Source organism: Botrytis deweyae, assembly GCF_014898535.1.
Source record: "Botrytis deweyae strain B1 chromosome Unknown BDEW_033, whole genome shotgun sequence".
NCBI lineage: Eukaryota > Fungi > Ascomycota > Leotiomycetes > Helotiales > Sclerotiniaceae > Botrytis > Botrytis deweyae.
Genome location: NW_024066240.1, coordinates 295,481 through 312,602, shown reverse-complemented (window position 1 = coordinate 312,602; position 17,122 = coordinate 295,481). Strand labels below are relative to the sequence as shown.

The following is a 17,122-nucleotide window of genomic DNA, read 5'->3' as shown; positions in this document are numbered from 1 at the left end:
GACATGCTTTAAGTCGGAGGATATTCTTGAATTGCATACCTTCGTTCAATAGGTATACGATGACAGTCAATTTATTAAAATCATACCTACTATAAATCCACCGACAAGGAATGTCAAAACCAAAGAAAGCAATAATTACATTTCTAAACCCAAATCACACCACCCTGCCGGGACATCAGGGCTTGATGAGCGATGATGCTCTCTACCGTCGTATTTGGCCTCAGATCTTGTACCCAGCGTTTTCGGGTCATCTACATGTCCTTGCACCTCCATCTCTACATTCTCAACACCTTTCCCTTTCCCCTCATAACTCCTCCCTCGTCTAATCCCCATACCGACCATCTGTTCTCTCACCCTCTCTCTCTTCTTTCTCGCACCCCTCGCACACCCTTCACAACTTCCTTTTTCTTCAATCACCTGTGCAAGTCCGGTTTCGGTGCCGACTCCAAACCTTGCAGTTTCCCATGAACATATTTTCTGCCTCTCTTTGGCGCGAGGACAAACGGAGATGGGTGTGTATTTTGAGTGCGTATGAGGACATAAACTATAACAGACGTGTTTATATCTGCACATTCTATGAGCTGTCTAGCTTTTGGGGCTAGATGGTATTCTGGATCTGGTGGTTACTTGCACATTGTACAAGTGTATAAATCAGTGTGAAGATATGCGAATGTGAACTTTGAAGTTTTGAGATTTGAATGAGATATGAAAGGGGGGAAATGAAGGGATGATCATGCATTTTATATCTTTCTATCCAAAATTCAATGAAAGCACAGTACATGCTGATCCTATGAATGGAAATCTCTAATTCGTCCTTTTGTAGTAGACGTCAAGGTTTTGGTATGACAACGAAATTGATGTTCAAACATTCAACACAGATAAAATAGAGAACATGTTGAATGCCAAAATATTGCTTATTATGGGAATCATCCATTCTTTCGATCAATTTTCGTGTCCCAAGCCAAATAACTCCAACATCAAGGTATTTTTCACCATCCAGTCTAAATGATTAACCCCTGCCCATGCAAGTCATTATTTTTGAATCATTAACTTCCTTCCACTTTCTCACATCGTACACTCGGCTCTTTTTCCATCTATCTGGATAATAACGACATCCAATCCAGTGTTGACATCCGAGTTGTGAGACAGAACGAAGCAATGATAGCCGTTTCCTTCCTTCATAGCCTTGGTATCCATGCATCGTATCAAATAAGAATCACCGCATTCCCCTCCTTTTTCCAATCATAGGAACGGGTGGAACGGGAGGAATTGCTGACTTGCCCCTTCCACTTGCCGAGTGCACACTTAGTCTCTGCGCCTGCAATTCTCGATCGATACTCAACAGATTCTTTACTATTTCCGCGAATGCAGATTTTCTTGCTAGCTTTGTTGTGTCAGTATGGGTTTATTTTTGGATCATAATCTTTTCAGCTTTTTGGACAGCTTCTGATGGCAACTTGGGTTGTGAAGAAGGAAAGAATTTTCTCAACTTTGAGATCTTGATAATCATGCCCATCACCAAAAGTAAAGAATAGAACTTACCACCCGACTACCCTCCTTCTCTGCCTTACACTTAACACAAAGTCCCTCCGCCCACCTCTCTCTGAACTCACTTTCCAATTTTCTCCCTCCTCCATTCCTTTTCCACTTTCCTTCGTCCCTCCTTTCCCGAGTCGCTGGGGTTTCTTCGTTTTCCTGGCCCTCTGCTTCTCTCTTCCATCTCTCAAATCGTTCCCTGTCGAACCTACACGGCGGGCTTTCGTATCTCCCACCCCCAGTACTCATTCTTCTACTCAGTGATCCCGGACATCGTTCCTGTAGTAATAGAGAGGTGTGTGGACAAGCGTGGTGTGTTATGATGTAGATGCACATCTTTCTCTAAAGAGGATGCTCAGTGGATATGACAATGTATATTTCTATCGCTCGTTCTCTCTGGTCGTGAAATCCTCGGAGTGTTGGGCGTTCCCTCGATGTTATATTGGTATTTTCGACGCTCGTCGAGATTCTTTGTTCTTCCGTATGTAAATGCAATACGAATGATCTCGACCCAACCAACCAAGACCCTCCTGAACAGTCGTTTTCCCTCGTGATTCCGGAGCCGTAGTGCAGTCTAATATTTCCAATCCGGGATTTCCAGCTCAAACTCACAAGAGTCCCAAAGACTCAACAGAAGTGATGCTGTGTCCAAAAATCTTGTGCCAGTTCTTTCTCCCTTTCAATACACTATCGTACCTGCGTAAACTCTCTGTATCGCTTTGGGGTAAATTATCACCACTCCAAATTTCTATCGTGATATCGGGTTTTATTCGTTGAATCCTTCGTAATATACCTCGGTATCTCACTAGAGATGCCGTCGCGCAGAATCTCAATTATCCAAGTAAATGGTGACTGGTGATCAAATGGTACTCCTTTGTTTGAATATTAAGACGTGATTCAGACGTGATTCGCTTCTAAACTCCTTCCTTACCTTTCAAAATACAAATAAACATGCAAATTTTGTTTCGTACAGCACATGTATTACACATGTGATTACAACTCCACCTATATCTCCAAAGCCATGATAATATTCACTTCCCTAACATCCATCATCCTTCATCTACTCTCCGAGACTTCCGCTGACCTCACGAGCCACAGCTAACGAACAACCACAAGTCTAGACCCAGATTTCAATTTATTCTGCCTTTCTTTCGATTTTCTCTGATTTTCTTTTTCCACCAAGATCCCAGCTTCCATGGGTATCCACATCCCATGGCATCCTTGGAACTATCCCTGGACTTTGTAATTTTGCTCACGAAAACGCGGGGGTATTTCCACATCGCGATGCGTTTTAATATATATCTTCATGCGCAAAAAGCAAGTTCCTAGTGGCCGTTTGGAAGAAACGTCGACCAGGCGTGATTCATCATTTGCGAACCTTACGAGTGGAGTTCTCGACAGGAGATTGCCGACTTATTATAGATCCAATAAATTCGGCATTCGACAGATTTTGGTAAATTATCGCAAATATCTCTTTCTTAACTTGTGCTGTCCCTGCGTTTTTGTGGCGACGATGTTGCTTGATAAGTGCCTCTCTTCTATTATCAACACAATACTATTTCAGGGCAACGAATGCCGGTGTAACTTGTGAGAATATTTCTTCAACAGCATCTCTCAATATTGATACAACTCGGCGGGATGCTTGAACATGTGTGTTACGTCTTTGATACCAATTTAGAGACATCAAATCGAGGATGGGAAATTGCGGGGTCATAGAGGATGGACGTATCAGGTTTGACTCGAAGGGAAGATAGCAGAGATCAAATAAATGTTCAGTATTGTACGGTGGCTAATTGACTCCAAGGAATCGATGATAGTAAATCCATATTGAGCAAGCGAGATATTTAAGGGGGACAGGAGGTGACAGGTTCGTGGTGTTAGCAGGCTCGTTGGAAAATGTAAGATGTATGTTTGGTACGAATGAGATTCGAATGTCAACATCACACATAAAATCGAGTGAGGGATATTTGCATAAAATGCTAGGTTTATGCAAGATTTATGCACAACCTCGGCACGAGCACTTGATGTTCCCCTCCCCCGCATACTAAAATACCCCATACATATCTCGATGTATCCATCCAAACTAAGGAGCTCAAGAGGTTCTTTAACATCTCCAAACCATCCACAATGACCTCCCCTCCCCCCTCCTCCTGGCAACAAATCTCCCACCGCAAACAAAAAGCCAGACAATCCCTCATTCCCACCCCCTGGCTCCTCTCCTCTCCCCCAGCCCCTTCCGTCTTCAACGTCCTCTCCATCCCCCGCACCAGCGGCATCCTCACCCCCTCCGAATTAAGCAATACCGAGTCCTACGACGCTACATCTCTTTCCACCGCGCTCCGTTCCCACGAACTCACCGCTCTCGAAGTAACCATCGCGTTTTGTAAACGTGCGGCTATTGCTCAGCAAGTATGTAACTGTCTGACCGAGATATTTTTCTCCGATGCTATCGCTCGTGCAAAATGGCTTGATGCCGAGTTTGCGAGAACGGGGAAGGTAATTGGTCCTTTACATGGTGTACCCGTGAGTTTGAAAGATACGTTCAAAGTAAAAGGATATGATGCTTGTATTGGAATTGCTTCTTTGGCTGAAAACCCCGCTGGAGAAAACTCTTTACTCGTGGATATATTGTTAGAAGCTGGTGCGGTACTATATTGTAAGACGAATGTACCGCAAACTTTGATGGCGTTGGATTCAGATAATCATGTATTTGGACGAGTGTTAAATCCGAGAGATAGGAGACTTACTGCTGGAGGCAGTTCAGGAGGTGAAGGGGCGCTAATTGCAATGAGAGGGAGTGTATTGGGGGTAGGTACAGATGTGGGTGGCAGTATTAGGATACCTGCTATGTGCAATGGATTATATGGGATCAAGCCGAGTGCTCAAAGAATACCTTATCTGGGACAAGAAGGTGGCCAACAACCTGGAGCATCGAAAATTGGACTACCTGCTAGTGCGGGACCAATTGCGAGGAGTTTGCGAGACTGTGAATTGTTTCTACAAATAGTATCAGATTCGAAACCATGGGAACGAGATCCAGATGTAGTGTATGGAATGTGGAAGGAGCAGGGTACTGTTCAAAAGAAAGAGAAATTAGTATTTGGTGTCATTAGAACAGATGGAGTAACAACACCACTTCCTCCCATCACCAAAATCCTCAACGAAACAGTACACAAACTCCAAGCTGCCGGTCACTCAATAGTTGAGATCGATGCGCCTGCATTTAAGAAATGTCAATCGCTCGCCAATCAATTTTTCGGCATCGATGGTGCAAACTATATGTTTGATCTTCTTGAGCAAACATCCGAACCGCTTATTCCCTGGTTATCCACGCGTTTGAGACGGAAATCCCCAATTACTCTCCCGAAACTTGTGGATATCCATGCCAAGAAATCAGAATTAGAAAGGGAAATGTTGAAGATCTGGAATGATATCAAGATGGGTACAGTCGATGCTATTATTTGTCCCGTGGCTCCGCATCCTACACCACAGATTGATAGCTGGAATGCTACAGGTTATACGAGTAGCTTTGTGTTATTGGATTATCCATGTGGAACATTACCCGTGCGAGATTTACACGAAGCGGATTTGGAAGGAGAGTTAGTAGAGAAAGTGGGAGGAAGTTGGGATAAAGCCAATAGAGAGTTATGTAAGTTTTCATCTGAAGGAATATAGTGAGTATTATACTAATGAAAATGAATAGGGGATAAGAAAACAATCGATAGGAGAGTATATCTCGAATCGACACTTTGTGTTCAAGTCGTAGCACCAAAAATGCAGGAAAGGAGATTGGTAGAGGCAATGGATATTATTGATGGTGTTATACATGCAGAGCAACTCGGAGTGAAAGCGAAGTTGTAACGGATATTTTTCTTCATTAATAGCTAATCATTATATATCTCTCTTTTTCCGCTTCTAACTCCTCCTCTTTCACCTCTGATTTCCTAGCCCCGCTCTTGTCCTCCCTCGTGCTATGCTTAGCCCGTGTGTCCATTGATAGAGGGATATGATTAGAGAAGAAACTCAGTATATAAGCCCTTGCACCGAACAGCGGGATAGGAAGTTCAACGGAGCTTTGGATATTTGTGATATTCCTTACTGGTACGACACAGATCAACATAAGAGATGCAAATCAATTAGTGGGTATGTGGTCACCTTCTTCTAGTCATACAGTTCCTTCGTTCCTGGAGTCCTGGCTCTCAGCTTTTCACACTCTCCAAATAGACATGCACTCAGTCAGAGTTGCCGAAGATATTTGCACTCAATCTGGGTTTAATTTCCGTGCTATATCCTATGGAAAGTTTTCCTGTTGTACTTTCCAAAGGGGAAAATTGCAGATGTATACTTTAACTTCAAACTGAGTTACATTGACAGAGTTCCCATTGGCTGCGGTTAGCAAGTTCAGCGATACCAGAATACAGAATAACAGGAAGAAGTATAAACCTTCAAATACAAATCATCTAGCTCTCCGTCAATTTTCTTTTCCATCACTACTCTTCAATCTTAATCTCAGCTCGTTTCGCCCATTCCACTTTCACCATCGGATCTAAAATAAACATTATTTCATCCACAAATGAATTGTTTCCCAACAACCTATTCCACCACGATACCCGCTCTTTCACAGTACTCTCGCAATCCCCCGGAGCCCACCACATAAACTCTGGCCTACCACTAGTTTCGGAAGATAATCCCACTTCATAAGTTTCTCCCACCTTCAAGCAAGATAATGGTGTCGCACAAAGACATGGATCCGCGCGCGTACCAGCACCAGTCTCTCCAGTGAAGAATATATCGAGCCCAATACATATCTGGGTGGTGAAAGGTTTCTCGGGATATATAGTCAACAAGTCGGTATCGGGATTGATAGTGATTTTGGTGGTAGCTAAACCGATGTTCGTGTAGATTTCGAATGCTTGTTTGCCTGTATCTTTACGAGTAAGACTGTAGGAACTGTTGACAGAATTTGCTTTGTCGGGCGCTAAGAAGCTATCGGTGATATTGACTGTAATGGGGTTTGTGGAATCTATGAGAATAAGTGTAAGATCGATGATGACGGGAAGTTCACGGGATTTTGTGAGTGAAAATGAAGGCGGCGAGACTGATGCTGTGACTACGAGTTTGGGCTCTGTACGAAGTTTATCGCGCCAAGCCATCGCTGGCCGTTGAATCGATGGAGGATGATTGTTCATTTTTTTCTCGATGAGAAATGTAACGAAGTTGATTGAATGGAAACCGAAACAAACAATCAAAAGAACAGCTGAGTCAGTGGATAAAGTATGCTTTAAATGCGCGGTGTTAGACAAACATATATAAGCCAAGTGCTATAAATACGTCAAGTGGCGCAATCAAACAATGACACAGACATGAGACGGCGATTGGTCTCTTCCAAGGTTCGATTAGGTAGGCTCCCGTCTTATTGACTGCTAGTGTGGCTGGAGAACCATGAAGGATCACCGTCGTTTAATCAATTAGGCGATCGGGAAGGTACCCGTGGACATCTTCACCAAAACCCAATAATATCTTTGTTTCTTATTCATTTTAATTTTGACTGGTGATGATATCTAAGAGATTCACTCTATTCCTGTCATTGGTCTTAACACTCATCTATATGACGAAAGGTTTAATTGCAGCTTCATTACCACGAATTCTCAAGGCTAGCAAACAGAATTTAGATCACTTTCAAAAGTTATGATACATGTTCGTCGATAGTTTTATGCTAAGCATACAATAACGACTCAGAACTATCAAATCCTTGTATCAAACAGACGACCAATATATCCATCAATCACATATGAGTTATTGCTGCTTCACAAAAAGCATAAAGTTCCTCTCCCAGCTCAATCTCCCCTAGTGCAAATTCTGGTTCAATGGCAATAAGAGCATCCGTAAGATCTTGTAAAAATTTAAAAATGAAGTCTCCCCCAGGCCCGGTAGTAAACTCCCAATTCGCATCAATATAAGCTGTTGCTCCAGGCAGCGGAGCCGTTCGCCAATATTGCCCAAAGTATTGCACACCAGCGAACTGAGCAGCATTACACACATTTATATGCTCTTCGACTCTATTTGGATGATCCCGTTTGGAAATCTCGATATCGTCAACGCTTGGGGAAAACGAGTCACGAATTCCTCTCGGAGTCCAAATGAAACGTTTGCGTAATTCTTCGGCGTACTTTCTGCCTGAACATCCAGACGCCGTCAAAGCAGTATCCCAAAATATGGTTGCACCAGCCACCAATGACCCCTCAACAAACGCTGATATATTATCTACTATTGACATTCATCCCGAAGACTATCTTGCGACCATGATGAAACAATGTAGCCGATTGAATTCAAACAAGAGACCTCTTGCATACACCAACAATCCGATCGATGAGCCACAAACACGAATCCACTTCTGCAATACCACTGCCCTGAATGCTTATACATACCCAAAGCTCAACGATATAAATTGCAGCACAATGGATCTATTTGTATCGTACAAAATGCTTAGTATCGGTGGCCATATATTTCTCCACGAACTAACATAAAACATACTTCTTTCCCTGACAACGTGAAGCGAAGGCTGATGAGTATTTTAAGCCATGTCAACAAAGCCAGCCAAGCGGCAATCATGCCTTTCAAGCAAAAGGGAAACGTAGTGGGTGATTATCAGTACGGCCCTTGGCATACAAGATAGCTGCGCTCGACTATAGAAACTTCACCGTTGGTGATTGCAAATGCTGACAATTATGCTTGGTTCGCGAATGCAAGACCCGGAACATATCATCTGGAGAATGAGAATAAACTGACTATCATGTAGAAGGGTTACTGATCTAATCAATGCGGTCATGATTTTGCTACCCGAGAGACACTATCTTTGCCCCTCCGGGAGCAGGTAATGTTTCTGGTAAAAAGAGGGATGGCCCTGCCGAGGGCGATTGCTTGGGCCGTTAGCTATCTCAAGAGCAGTGAATAGTATGATGTTACTTATCCGGAACGAGCGATGCAACTCTCTGTATACACATATAAGTTTCATGATTCTAGGATATAGAGTTTGCTTTATCTTCTATAACTTAATGAAGAAGTCTATAATGGAATGCACGTCAAATTCTATTGACTCTCTCACACGTACTCGAATCTAGATAGATACAATCGAGACGTTGCACTTACGACCATCTCAAAATTCTGAATACTTATCCAAAAGTAATTGTAAGCTTACAAGTGACTATGGCAACACAAAAGATAATATCCATATTCTATATATTGAAATGATGCTATAGCAAAGAGTGATGGAAAAGCATCGAGGCAAGGTTACTCGCTTGCTAAAAACCCTTTAGGATATAAAAGCCTCCTTAGCTTCAATCTGTCGAAAACCCTTTGATGTGAGCTTACTATCTAACACTCCACCCCCACTTAGGGCTCGTTCGGATCGATTTTTTTTTCGACATTAGACATAATATTGCGTTTACCGAACGCGATATTGAAGTCATATTGGCATTTGCTGCGTAACATACCAACTCCTAACTGTTGCGAAAATCTCCAGAATGCTTCTCACAAGCCCAATTTAAATAAATAAAACCTCAACCTAACCACATTCTCCTCTGCCTCTCTTATCAGAACCCCGGGGCAAACCCACACAGGTCTCACTCAGACTTAGATTCCCCCCTCAGGAATTGTCCTCTTCTTCCTTCCCTTCTGGGCCTTCTCACACAACTTTGGTTTCTCCCCCTTAGTTTCCCATCCCTTCTCCCTCTTAACCTTTCCTATCTTTGGATACTTTCCACTATTTTCAAAGAAACCTATAATTGAAACACAATTTAGCCAAAGTATCCTCTCAGATCGCACCCCCTTCCCCTAAGCTCAACTCACCAATCCAATGCCCCAACGCATCCCTCACCCCCTTAGCCGCCTCTCTCCTCTCCCTCTCCTTCAACTTCTTCATGCCCCCCTTCCCAACCCTCTTCAAAATTTCCGCATCCGTCTCCTCGTCATCCACCGGCAAAAACATATCCTCCACACCCCTCAGATCCGGCGTCCTATCCTCCTCAAAACAATTCGTCACAAACGCCCTCGTAGCATCCACACCCGCAAAGAAATGATAACTGCCTCCCGGACCATAATGTCTGCGTCCCGCCGTAACATCATAGATCGTGCCATTGAGCGCGAGGTAGATTGGAAGATCTGGGTTCGAGCCGTCGAAGCGCGGGAGATCTGCGTCGGTTATTTGGGGAGGTCCGTTCTGAAAGAGAGTGAAAGATCTTAGTTATTATATTCCCCATTATAGAAGAGTATCCGTAATTCTCAAGCTTCCTAGCTAGCAATTCAAAACAAAAAAAGGAACCAAAGAAATCCACTAACCCAGTATCCCTTCAAAACCTCCCCATGCGTCCAATTCGGTCTCTTCATTCCCCAAAAATAGCTATTCCTCGTAACCACATAACTCAACCCACAGCTTGCAACCAGTACAAAAACAATCGATCTCAGTAAGTCTACCAACGAGAAAGGCGCTGCATCGTCGTCTGCTGCTAATTTGTTAAGTGATTTCTTTGCCTTCTTTTCTGCCGACGGAGAAGAACCCCGAGTCGTGGTCTTGGTGAGAGGAGCCTCATCTTCGAGAATATCAATGGAGTTTCGTTTGCGACGTTCACGGAGTGCGTCTGTGTCGGCCATCGTGGATGGGTGCTAATACGTGTATGTATTGTGATGAAGTATTAAATTGTGTTATAATTTGAAGAAAGGAAAAAGGATCAAGGGCTTGAATGGAGGGACGAGATTGACAAGTGGCAGGTTCGTTGGAGATAAATTGATATGGGGAAGTTACGGGTCTTTGTGTAATAATAACTCACAGCTTGGAGATTTAGCCTCGGACTTGCATAGTAAATGGAGTCGTCGTCATTGGTATTTTTATGGATATGGATATGGATTTGGAATTGAATTACATTTAGCCTTGGGGTAGACGGGAACGGGAAGAGGGAGTATTGAGCGGGGGAGAATTGGTCTGCAATTAAGGTTTTCTAGGGAATTGGACCAAGAATTGGTAATTGTGGTGATCTCAAAGGCTGAGATGTGGTTAAACTTGGTCCGGGAACTCTTTCCACCGCTCTCGTACTCGCACTCGTATCTGGACTGGATCTGCTGTGTCGTGTTCTATTCCTTCAGATTAGTCTGCTTTTTCATAGTCACATCTCTACCACGATATCACATCTGCAAAACATATATGAAGACCCATCAGATTTGGCATCAATAAGCAAAAGGCTGAATTCGATATGCTACACCTGCCTGCCTTTCCTAACAAGCCCGAGGAAAAGTCATAATATAAAAACCCATCCGGATATCTCATGCCAAAACGTCCACGTACAATCCATAATCGTAATTTTGGTCGATTATTTCGAAGACGAGGTCATGACCATCGTGTATTGCCTTGATCGTTTTGAAGTTTTCCGATTATTGATTTCTTTACTCGTCGGCTTGGATAGCACGGGCTGTTGAAAGAAATAATGTTAGCATTTGTATTTTCTGGATCGTCCTTTTGACACGCTTATCCTGAAGATCATCATTCCATCGGGTGGAAATGACTCGACTCGAATGTTCTTGCGCTGCATCGAAAAAGGATAATATCGGAACGTAATAGACATACTGTAGATATCACCGGCGTGATGCTTGACAACAATCTTGATTTGTCCCTTCTCCTCCAATTCCTTCAAACATCTTCTGGCCAAAGATCCGTTGATCTTTAATCTATCGACCAAAACAGCGACGGTGACGAGACGGTAGGATTGAACATCTTTGGCGAGTCTGTCGGAAGTGGACTTATCGAGGATGACGGCGTGTTGAGCCTTGTCCTTGACTATATTGATTTTTCATCAGTTTCCATTCGAAAATTCCAGGGCATGGTAAAAATTTAATGCGCACCCTTTCCCTTGGACCACTTCTTCTTTTGCTTCTTTGCGCCGGTGTTTGCTGGTGCCATTTTGTCGGTTTGATGTTGTCGTGAAGAAAATGGATGTTTCTCTCAAGATCAATTCAATAGAGGTGGATTGATTTTTCAATTTAGGGCTTGTGTGTGCCGAGTGGAACAATCGCGCTAGTCTTGACGTAACCATCACGTGATAATATCAGAACAGATTCGTAGAAAATTGGAGGAAATGGAGGAAACATGCTCAGAATGGAAAAGGAAGGAAATGTGAGAAATCTAGTATGTATTGAAACTGTAGATTACGGGTCATAAATCAATCACAATCACCATCTAATATAAATTAATTGTCGAGTTGCTTGTAGTCAAGCATCTATAAAACGATGGAAACCTTTGAAGATATGGATATAAACACCAAGTACTAGATGACAACCCCTGTCCAAGCGACATTCAAGCAATAGTAATAGCACTCTACAACGTTCGCTATCTAGGCAGTCCATCTTTATGGAAATGCTATTCGAGAGAGCCAACAAAGTCGAATATCAAGATTTCGACTTATGAATGGTATCATTATGGGGGCAAGCCCCCAAACCCCCTTAGCTCGCTGCGCTCGAAGACTCCAACTAGATTCCTCATTCTTACAAGCCCTTTTACTAAAACCTCAATGTTACTACCCGTAGCAATATAACAGTACCTATTATACAGTGATCCAAAAGTTTGCTCTCCCATCGATGATCTCAAAAGCCTTAATCGCTACAAAAACTTTTGCAAGGATATTTTTCATTTGTTTATGTTCATATATCATTTTGAATTTTACGTGTGTTTATACCTCTAGCCCAGCATACTACCATATATGGCGAATTCCCTTTTTGTTCCGCCGGGCAATGTCTCCAACAAGCCTCATTTATGCAAATGTTTACATGTATCCTTGCCATGCCATGCCATATGTTGCTATGCGAAGATGATCCACCATTTGTGAGAATTCCCATGCCCGTTCTAATCTAAAAGTTCATCTTTTCCACTGTCAGCAACTATATTACTCTCCGACATCTGTATACTCGATCTCCTACTTCCATCGTCCGTGGCTGCTGTAATAGAGATAGCTGCATCCAACCAACTCTGCGATCCAGTCCTGAGAACAAAATATGGGTTGATATCCTGACTGAAATACTTTTCCTTCCTGGTCGTACTTCTTGTACCGCCCTCAAGGGCCGACATAGCTGCTCGAGTTGTTCTCATTCTCTTGGGTTTCGGTGCGATATTACCTCCATTTTGACTGAGTAGATTGCTCAGACGTACTCGATCTTTCTGAAGACGTGCATCGTAGGATACTATGGACCTAACGTATGGAGCAACGTCGAGTATAATGAGATTCATAGTTCGATCAAAGCAACACGCTTCAAGATTTCCAGTACTCCAAACATATGTCTTTTCGGACTCTGAAATAGGATCAAAAGCCAAGCTCAAATCGCGGCGAGTAATAGCATTCCCTTGAAGACGTGACTGGGACCGAATAAGGCCTTGAACTTGTTTCTCGGTCGGTCCATCCAGCTCTCGATGGATTTCCCATCCATGTTCAACATGTTGGCGAATTTGAAGAACTTCTCTGGCTCGAGATTTCATCCAGAATGATATGTTGATACTTGTCTCGTCCAGAGTAATTTGCGGCGACACGTCCAGTAATTGATTTGCCATAGTGTAATCTTCTCTCGCTTTACTAGACATTTTTGGGTAACTTGCATCAATGGTAACCTTATTTCATTAGCGACGAGTAGATGTAATGTTGATAGAGAAAAACTCACTTTATGGTCTGCGCCGAAGCTGTTATGCGAGAAACAATCTGTAGCACTCATAGCTTCGGCAAAGTCGTCGTACATTGCCAGAGCAGCTCGTCTGGTGGCACGCTCATTGGCGCAATCCGTGATCTTGTCCGCCCAAGTAGTGATGTCTATATTTTGTTGCCAGTCGCCTACATCAATACCCCAACCATTCCAAGCTTCATACAAGGTCTCTTCCTCGATATCGATGTATGGTCGTTGGCTCTCGAGAGTGTCTTGAGAAATCCAGCCCATGCCAGTGTGATAAGTATCTTCGCTAACAACGCGATACTTCTTACCATGCTCATCTAGATCGCAACCCAACGGTAAACGAGGATAAAACCACTCCATTCCAGCTTTACGATCTCCAACTGCAAATTGACACCAGAACTCCAACTCTGTCAATGAACCACGTAGGTCTGACGCTCGACTTTCATATAAAGCCTTGACCGCGTCACGACGGATAGCATGACCTTCGTTGGCTGCTACGAGTAGCATGTAATCAACGGCGAGATCGGTAGGCACTGTAGTAAAGCGTATAATTGCATGTAGAGATAGAGCAAGAATTGGTACCGCAGACTCATCATTACAAGTCATAATAATTGGTCGCTTGCTCTGGGCAATCAGAAGCAAAACTGTTTGCCAAAATCCTCTATCCTCCTCAAATAAAACATCGACTTCTTCGAGTAGTATCAAGGATTGTTGCTGTTTCTTTGGTGGCCCTTTCGGAGCGATTATATCCTTGGTGACGTCCGTTTTGGGTGCAGTTTGCTCAGCATCCGAACTCTCAGATTTCATCTTTGTCGGTTCTTTGGATGTGAAGAATGGCTTCACCATGCTCGGGCGGCCATTTTCTGGATCTTCAGCCATATTATTAGATGGATATTCTTCATTGTCATTCTGACCTTTCGGCTTCGTTGGTGCTTTGGATGTAAAGAATGAGTTCATGATGCCCTTTCTTTTAGGTTCTGGCTTGATGGGTGCTTTTGAAGTGAAGAATGAGTTCATGGTACCCTGACGGCCGCTCTTCACTTCTTCAGCCACAGAATCAAATGAATTTTCTTCGTCCTCATTCGCACTCGAGATCTTGTCAACTTTGGATCTCTGAACTAGATGATTTCGGGTCATATCTCCAACTTTATCCATCACCTCTTTACCGCTCCTCTTGGAATTTGGATTAATTTCGAAGACTTCGAAACCAAGTTCTTTTGCAACAGCAAAGACCGTGGCAGACTTGCCACATCCGTGTGGACCACTCAAAACAACTGCATTGGCCAGGCGCTTGGAATCTTTAGAGCCTTTCGTATTCAAATCACCAGAACGTATCACTGTTTTCTTGACCAAACCTGAGCCTCCTAACAAATCCCCATCTTCCGGCTCCGTTATTTCATCCATCTCGTTATCTTCTTCGCCATCAGACACTATAAAATTATCCAGCTTTTTTGATTTTCGCTTCCTTTTTCCAACTGGTTCGGCTTTTGACGATGCAGATTTCTTCGTAGCCTTATTTTCAGCAGAACCTGATTCTACTGACATCACCGTCAATTTTTGCAACCAATCTTTCAATATGAACGCCTCTCGTCCAGTCTGTAAGATCTCCTCTGCACTTTTTGGTGCATACTTCTGTGTCCAAGATATGTTTTCGCATTCAGCCTTGTCAAATGCCGATAGCGAAGTGGCAATTGAGTTGTAAACATTTGTAAGAGCAGGGTGGGCATTTGAACGTCTTTTATCCAGCTCTTGGAGTTCGTCATCGCTCAAATCCTCATGTACAACTGGTCTGCTAGGCTTTGAGATAAGTTCTTTTCGTACTCGACACTGGAGACTTGGGCCTGTTTCGATGTGTTTGGATGGTACTCGGAGGCAAGGAGAAACTGGAGCGAAATCATGAATATGAAGGTCATGGATGCTATTAATTGTCTCATCAATTCGTAATTTCGCCGTAAAAGTGTTGATAATATTTTCATCTTCAACGATTTCAACTGCTCGATATTTTGACCCTTTCTTGACGTCGCTGGATTCTCCAGGGACTGTGCTGGTAGAGGTGCCATTTGAATATTCCTCGTCTCTTTCTCCGCGTACATGCACTATTCCAGACCATGGCCAAGCTGGCTCAATGGCGTCGGGGAATTTGGAAGTTTTAGGAGCTTTCTCGAAGCCTTTAAACGTTGGCGGGGCTTGCTTTCCGTCCCTTGAATGTGGTCGGCCAAAATTGGATACAATTGTCGATGGTGAAGCTGGTCTACCCGAAGTAGTTCTCTTTCCTATAGGGGATTTTTTTCCTTGACCCGATTGCTGTGACTTTGAGGATTCCTGGGGTTCTTCTTGTGTCGGCGATTTCTTTTTTGCTGTCTTCCACCATGGAATAGCATCTACCCCATTCCCCTTTCTCGATACTATCTCTTTTGTATTTTTCACGTCCGTATTATTTGACTCCGTCTTCCGTATTGATGTTTCGATGCCGTTGAGAATATTCTCAATCTTGCTGCCAACTTCAGAAGCTGGACTTTGTCCACTGCCATAGCGCATGACAACAATTTTCGATTTTGCAGGTGTCAGGGTAGTCTGCTTACGCTTCGAGGCTCGTAAAGGTTTCACTGTTTTTGTCGGCGCAGTTGTCTTTGTGATTGTGGATGTCTTTTCTGCCTCTAACTCTGTTGTAAATTCTGGCGAGGCAGTCTTTCGGCGTTTCCTCCTACCATTATTCGGGTCAACCTCCAACAAATCTGCTTGTTCTCCATTGGCCATATAGGATGATTCTAGAGCTCCATTTTGCAGTGTTATATTGTTTCCCGCAGTGGATGACGTTCTTAATGGCTTTTGGAAGAAGGGATGCACAGTCTTTTCGTGCCCCTCTTCTATGAGAGGATTCATGGTTTTTGCGATCAAGACCGCCATTCGTATGCGGGCAAGTCGAGATGATCAAACGCGAACCTCGCACATTCGCTTTCAACGATAGCGATTCTCAATCAATTAATTCGTCAAGGGGAGAAAATCATTTGTAATTTTTGTAAGAAGCTTGACTTGAGAACAGATAGAATATAAAAAAGTGCCCTTTTGCAGACAGTGAAAAAGTAATTGGGAGTGAAAAGCAATGCGCATCCAAAAGTTGCTAAGTACTTAGGTAATAAGGTAGTGACATCAAGGCGAAGTTGAGAACCGCGTACGCGTTTTGATGAAATTAGCACTTTAACTACCTACTGGTCTACTTTGGGCCCCATAGGTGATACCTAGTAGGTAGATGAAGTGCTTCGAAAACTATTCACCCTTTTCAATATTCAATATAAAATCATGCTGTCGATGTTTGACGTTGAAAATTGTATGAAAGTGTTCCTAAGCTTATGAATTATAATATTCGATCGAGAGGTTTGGGATTTTGATTCATTTCCGCATTATTATTCGACATCAAAAGATAGGTACCTGATGAGAAGGAAGTTCAATGTAGGATTTTTCTGGATGCTTGAGTGTACCCATCTACGACGCATGTAATAAGAGCATACGAGGGCGTGTTTTTGATGAATGCCGGGTCCGTGCGCAGGGACATTTCCTCACCAAAATAAGCACAAACTCATCTATTTTAAAATTCAATAACAATTAAAATAAAAATAATATTTGAAAAATCTTTTCAAATTTAAATAATTTTTTATATCAAGATTTATATATAAATTTGGTAAAGTAGAGTTATTAATATTTATAAAGTTATATTCATTATAAAAATCACATAGTAAATATTAGTGAGTTCGGTTATTTTGCCCGGCATTCATCAAAAACACGCCCTCGTACAAAGTACCACATAGACCCACTTGACACTCTTCTGCTCGCGTTTTTGAGTGCTGATTGGTCATTCCCACCTGGCAGGATGGTCAGAATCACATGA

At 42.9% G+C, this 17,122-nt stretch overlaps 8 protein-coding genes across 8 annotated transcripts; 1 reads left to right on the top strand and 7 right to left on the bottom strand.

Annotated features, from left to right (window-relative positions):
- Positions 1-135: 135 nt before the first annotated feature.
- On the bottom strand, positions 136-573 carry EAE98_010123 (uncharacterized protein; the record flags this gene model as incomplete). The annotated part of the gene is made up of 1 exon (XM_038957744.1): positions 136-573. One exon carries the CDS (start codon positions 571-573, stop codon positions 136-138), a length of 438 nt encoding a protein of 145 aa, XP_038805970.1.
- A 191-nt stretch (positions 574-764) lies between these two features.
- EAE98_010122 (uncharacterized protein) lies at positions 765-1,872 on the bottom strand (the record flags this gene model as incomplete). The annotated part of the gene is made up of 2 exons (XM_038957743.1): positions 765-1,384; positions 1,543-1,872. 2 exons carry the CDS (start codon positions 1,870-1,872, stop codon positions 1,217-1,219), a joined length of 498 nt encoding a protein of 165 aa, XP_038805969.1. The 3' UTR covers positions 765-1,216.
- Positions 1,873-3,663: 1,791 nt separating this feature from the next.
- EAE98_010121 (uncharacterized protein) lies at positions 3,664-5,397 on the top strand (the record flags this gene model as incomplete). The annotated part of the gene is made up of 2 exons (XM_038957742.1): positions 3,664-5,185; positions 5,240-5,397. 2 exons carry the CDS (start codon positions 3,664-3,666, stop codon positions 5,395-5,397), a joined length of 1,680 nt encoding a protein of 559 aa, XP_038805968.1.
- Positions 5,398-6,026: 629 nt separating this feature from the next.
- Positions 6,027-6,725, bottom strand: EAE98_010120 (uncharacterized protein; the record flags this gene model as incomplete). Its single annotated transcript, XM_038957741.1, has 1 exon — positions 6,027-6,725. One exon carries the CDS (start codon positions 6,723-6,725, stop codon positions 6,027-6,029), a length of 699 nt encoding a protein of 232 aa, XP_038805967.1.
- Positions 6,726-7,321: 596 nt separating this feature from the next.
- Positions 7,322-7,813, bottom strand: EAE98_010119 (uncharacterized protein; the record flags this gene model as incomplete). Its single annotated transcript, XM_038957740.1, has 1 exon — positions 7,322-7,813. One exon carries the CDS (start codon positions 7,811-7,813, stop codon positions 7,322-7,324), a length of 492 nt encoding a protein of 163 aa, XP_038805966.1.
- A 1,355-nt stretch (positions 7,814-9,168) lies between these two features.
- On the bottom strand, positions 9,169-10,185 carry EAE98_010118 (uncharacterized protein; the record flags this gene model as incomplete). The annotated part of the gene is made up of 3 exons (XM_038957739.1): positions 9,169-9,314; positions 9,385-9,754; positions 9,874-10,185. 3 exons carry the CDS (start codon positions 10,183-10,185, stop codon positions 9,169-9,171), a joined length of 828 nt encoding a protein of 275 aa, XP_038805965.1.
- Positions 10,186-10,971: 786 nt separating this feature from the next.
- Positions 10,972-11,485, bottom strand: EAE98_010117 (uncharacterized protein; the record flags this gene model as incomplete). Its single annotated transcript, XM_038957738.1, has 3 exons — positions 10,972-10,997; positions 11,153-11,362; positions 11,428-11,485. The coding sequence occupies 3 exons, from the start codon at positions 11,483-11,485 to the stop codon at positions 10,972-10,974; spliced, it is 294 nt and encodes a 97-aa protein (XP_038805964.1).
- A 760-nt stretch (positions 11,486-12,245) lies between these two features.
- On the bottom strand, positions 12,246-16,231 carry EAE98_010116 (uncharacterized protein). The gene is made up of 2 exons (XM_038957737.1): positions 13,231-16,231; positions 12,246-13,180 (listed from the first exon to the last, which is right to left on the bottom strand). Exons 1-2 carry the CDS (start codon positions 16,141-16,143, stop codon positions 12,425-12,427), a joined length of 3,669 nt encoding a protein of 1,222 aa, XP_038805963.1. The 5' UTR covers positions 16,144-16,231; the 3' UTR covers positions 12,246-12,424.
- Positions 16,232-17,122: the final 891 nt, after the last annotated feature.

Bases quoted from the DNA above. Each gene is read 5' to 3' on its own strand.
- EAE98_010116 (XM_038957737.1), bottom strand. From the start codon at position 16,143: ATGGCGGTCTTGATCGCAAAAACCATGAATCCTCTCATAGAAGAGGGG. The intron at 13,181-13,230 runs GTGAGTTTTTCT...TAATGAAATAAG, and splicing joins GCTTCGGCGCAGACCATAAA to GTTACCATTGATGCAAGTTA.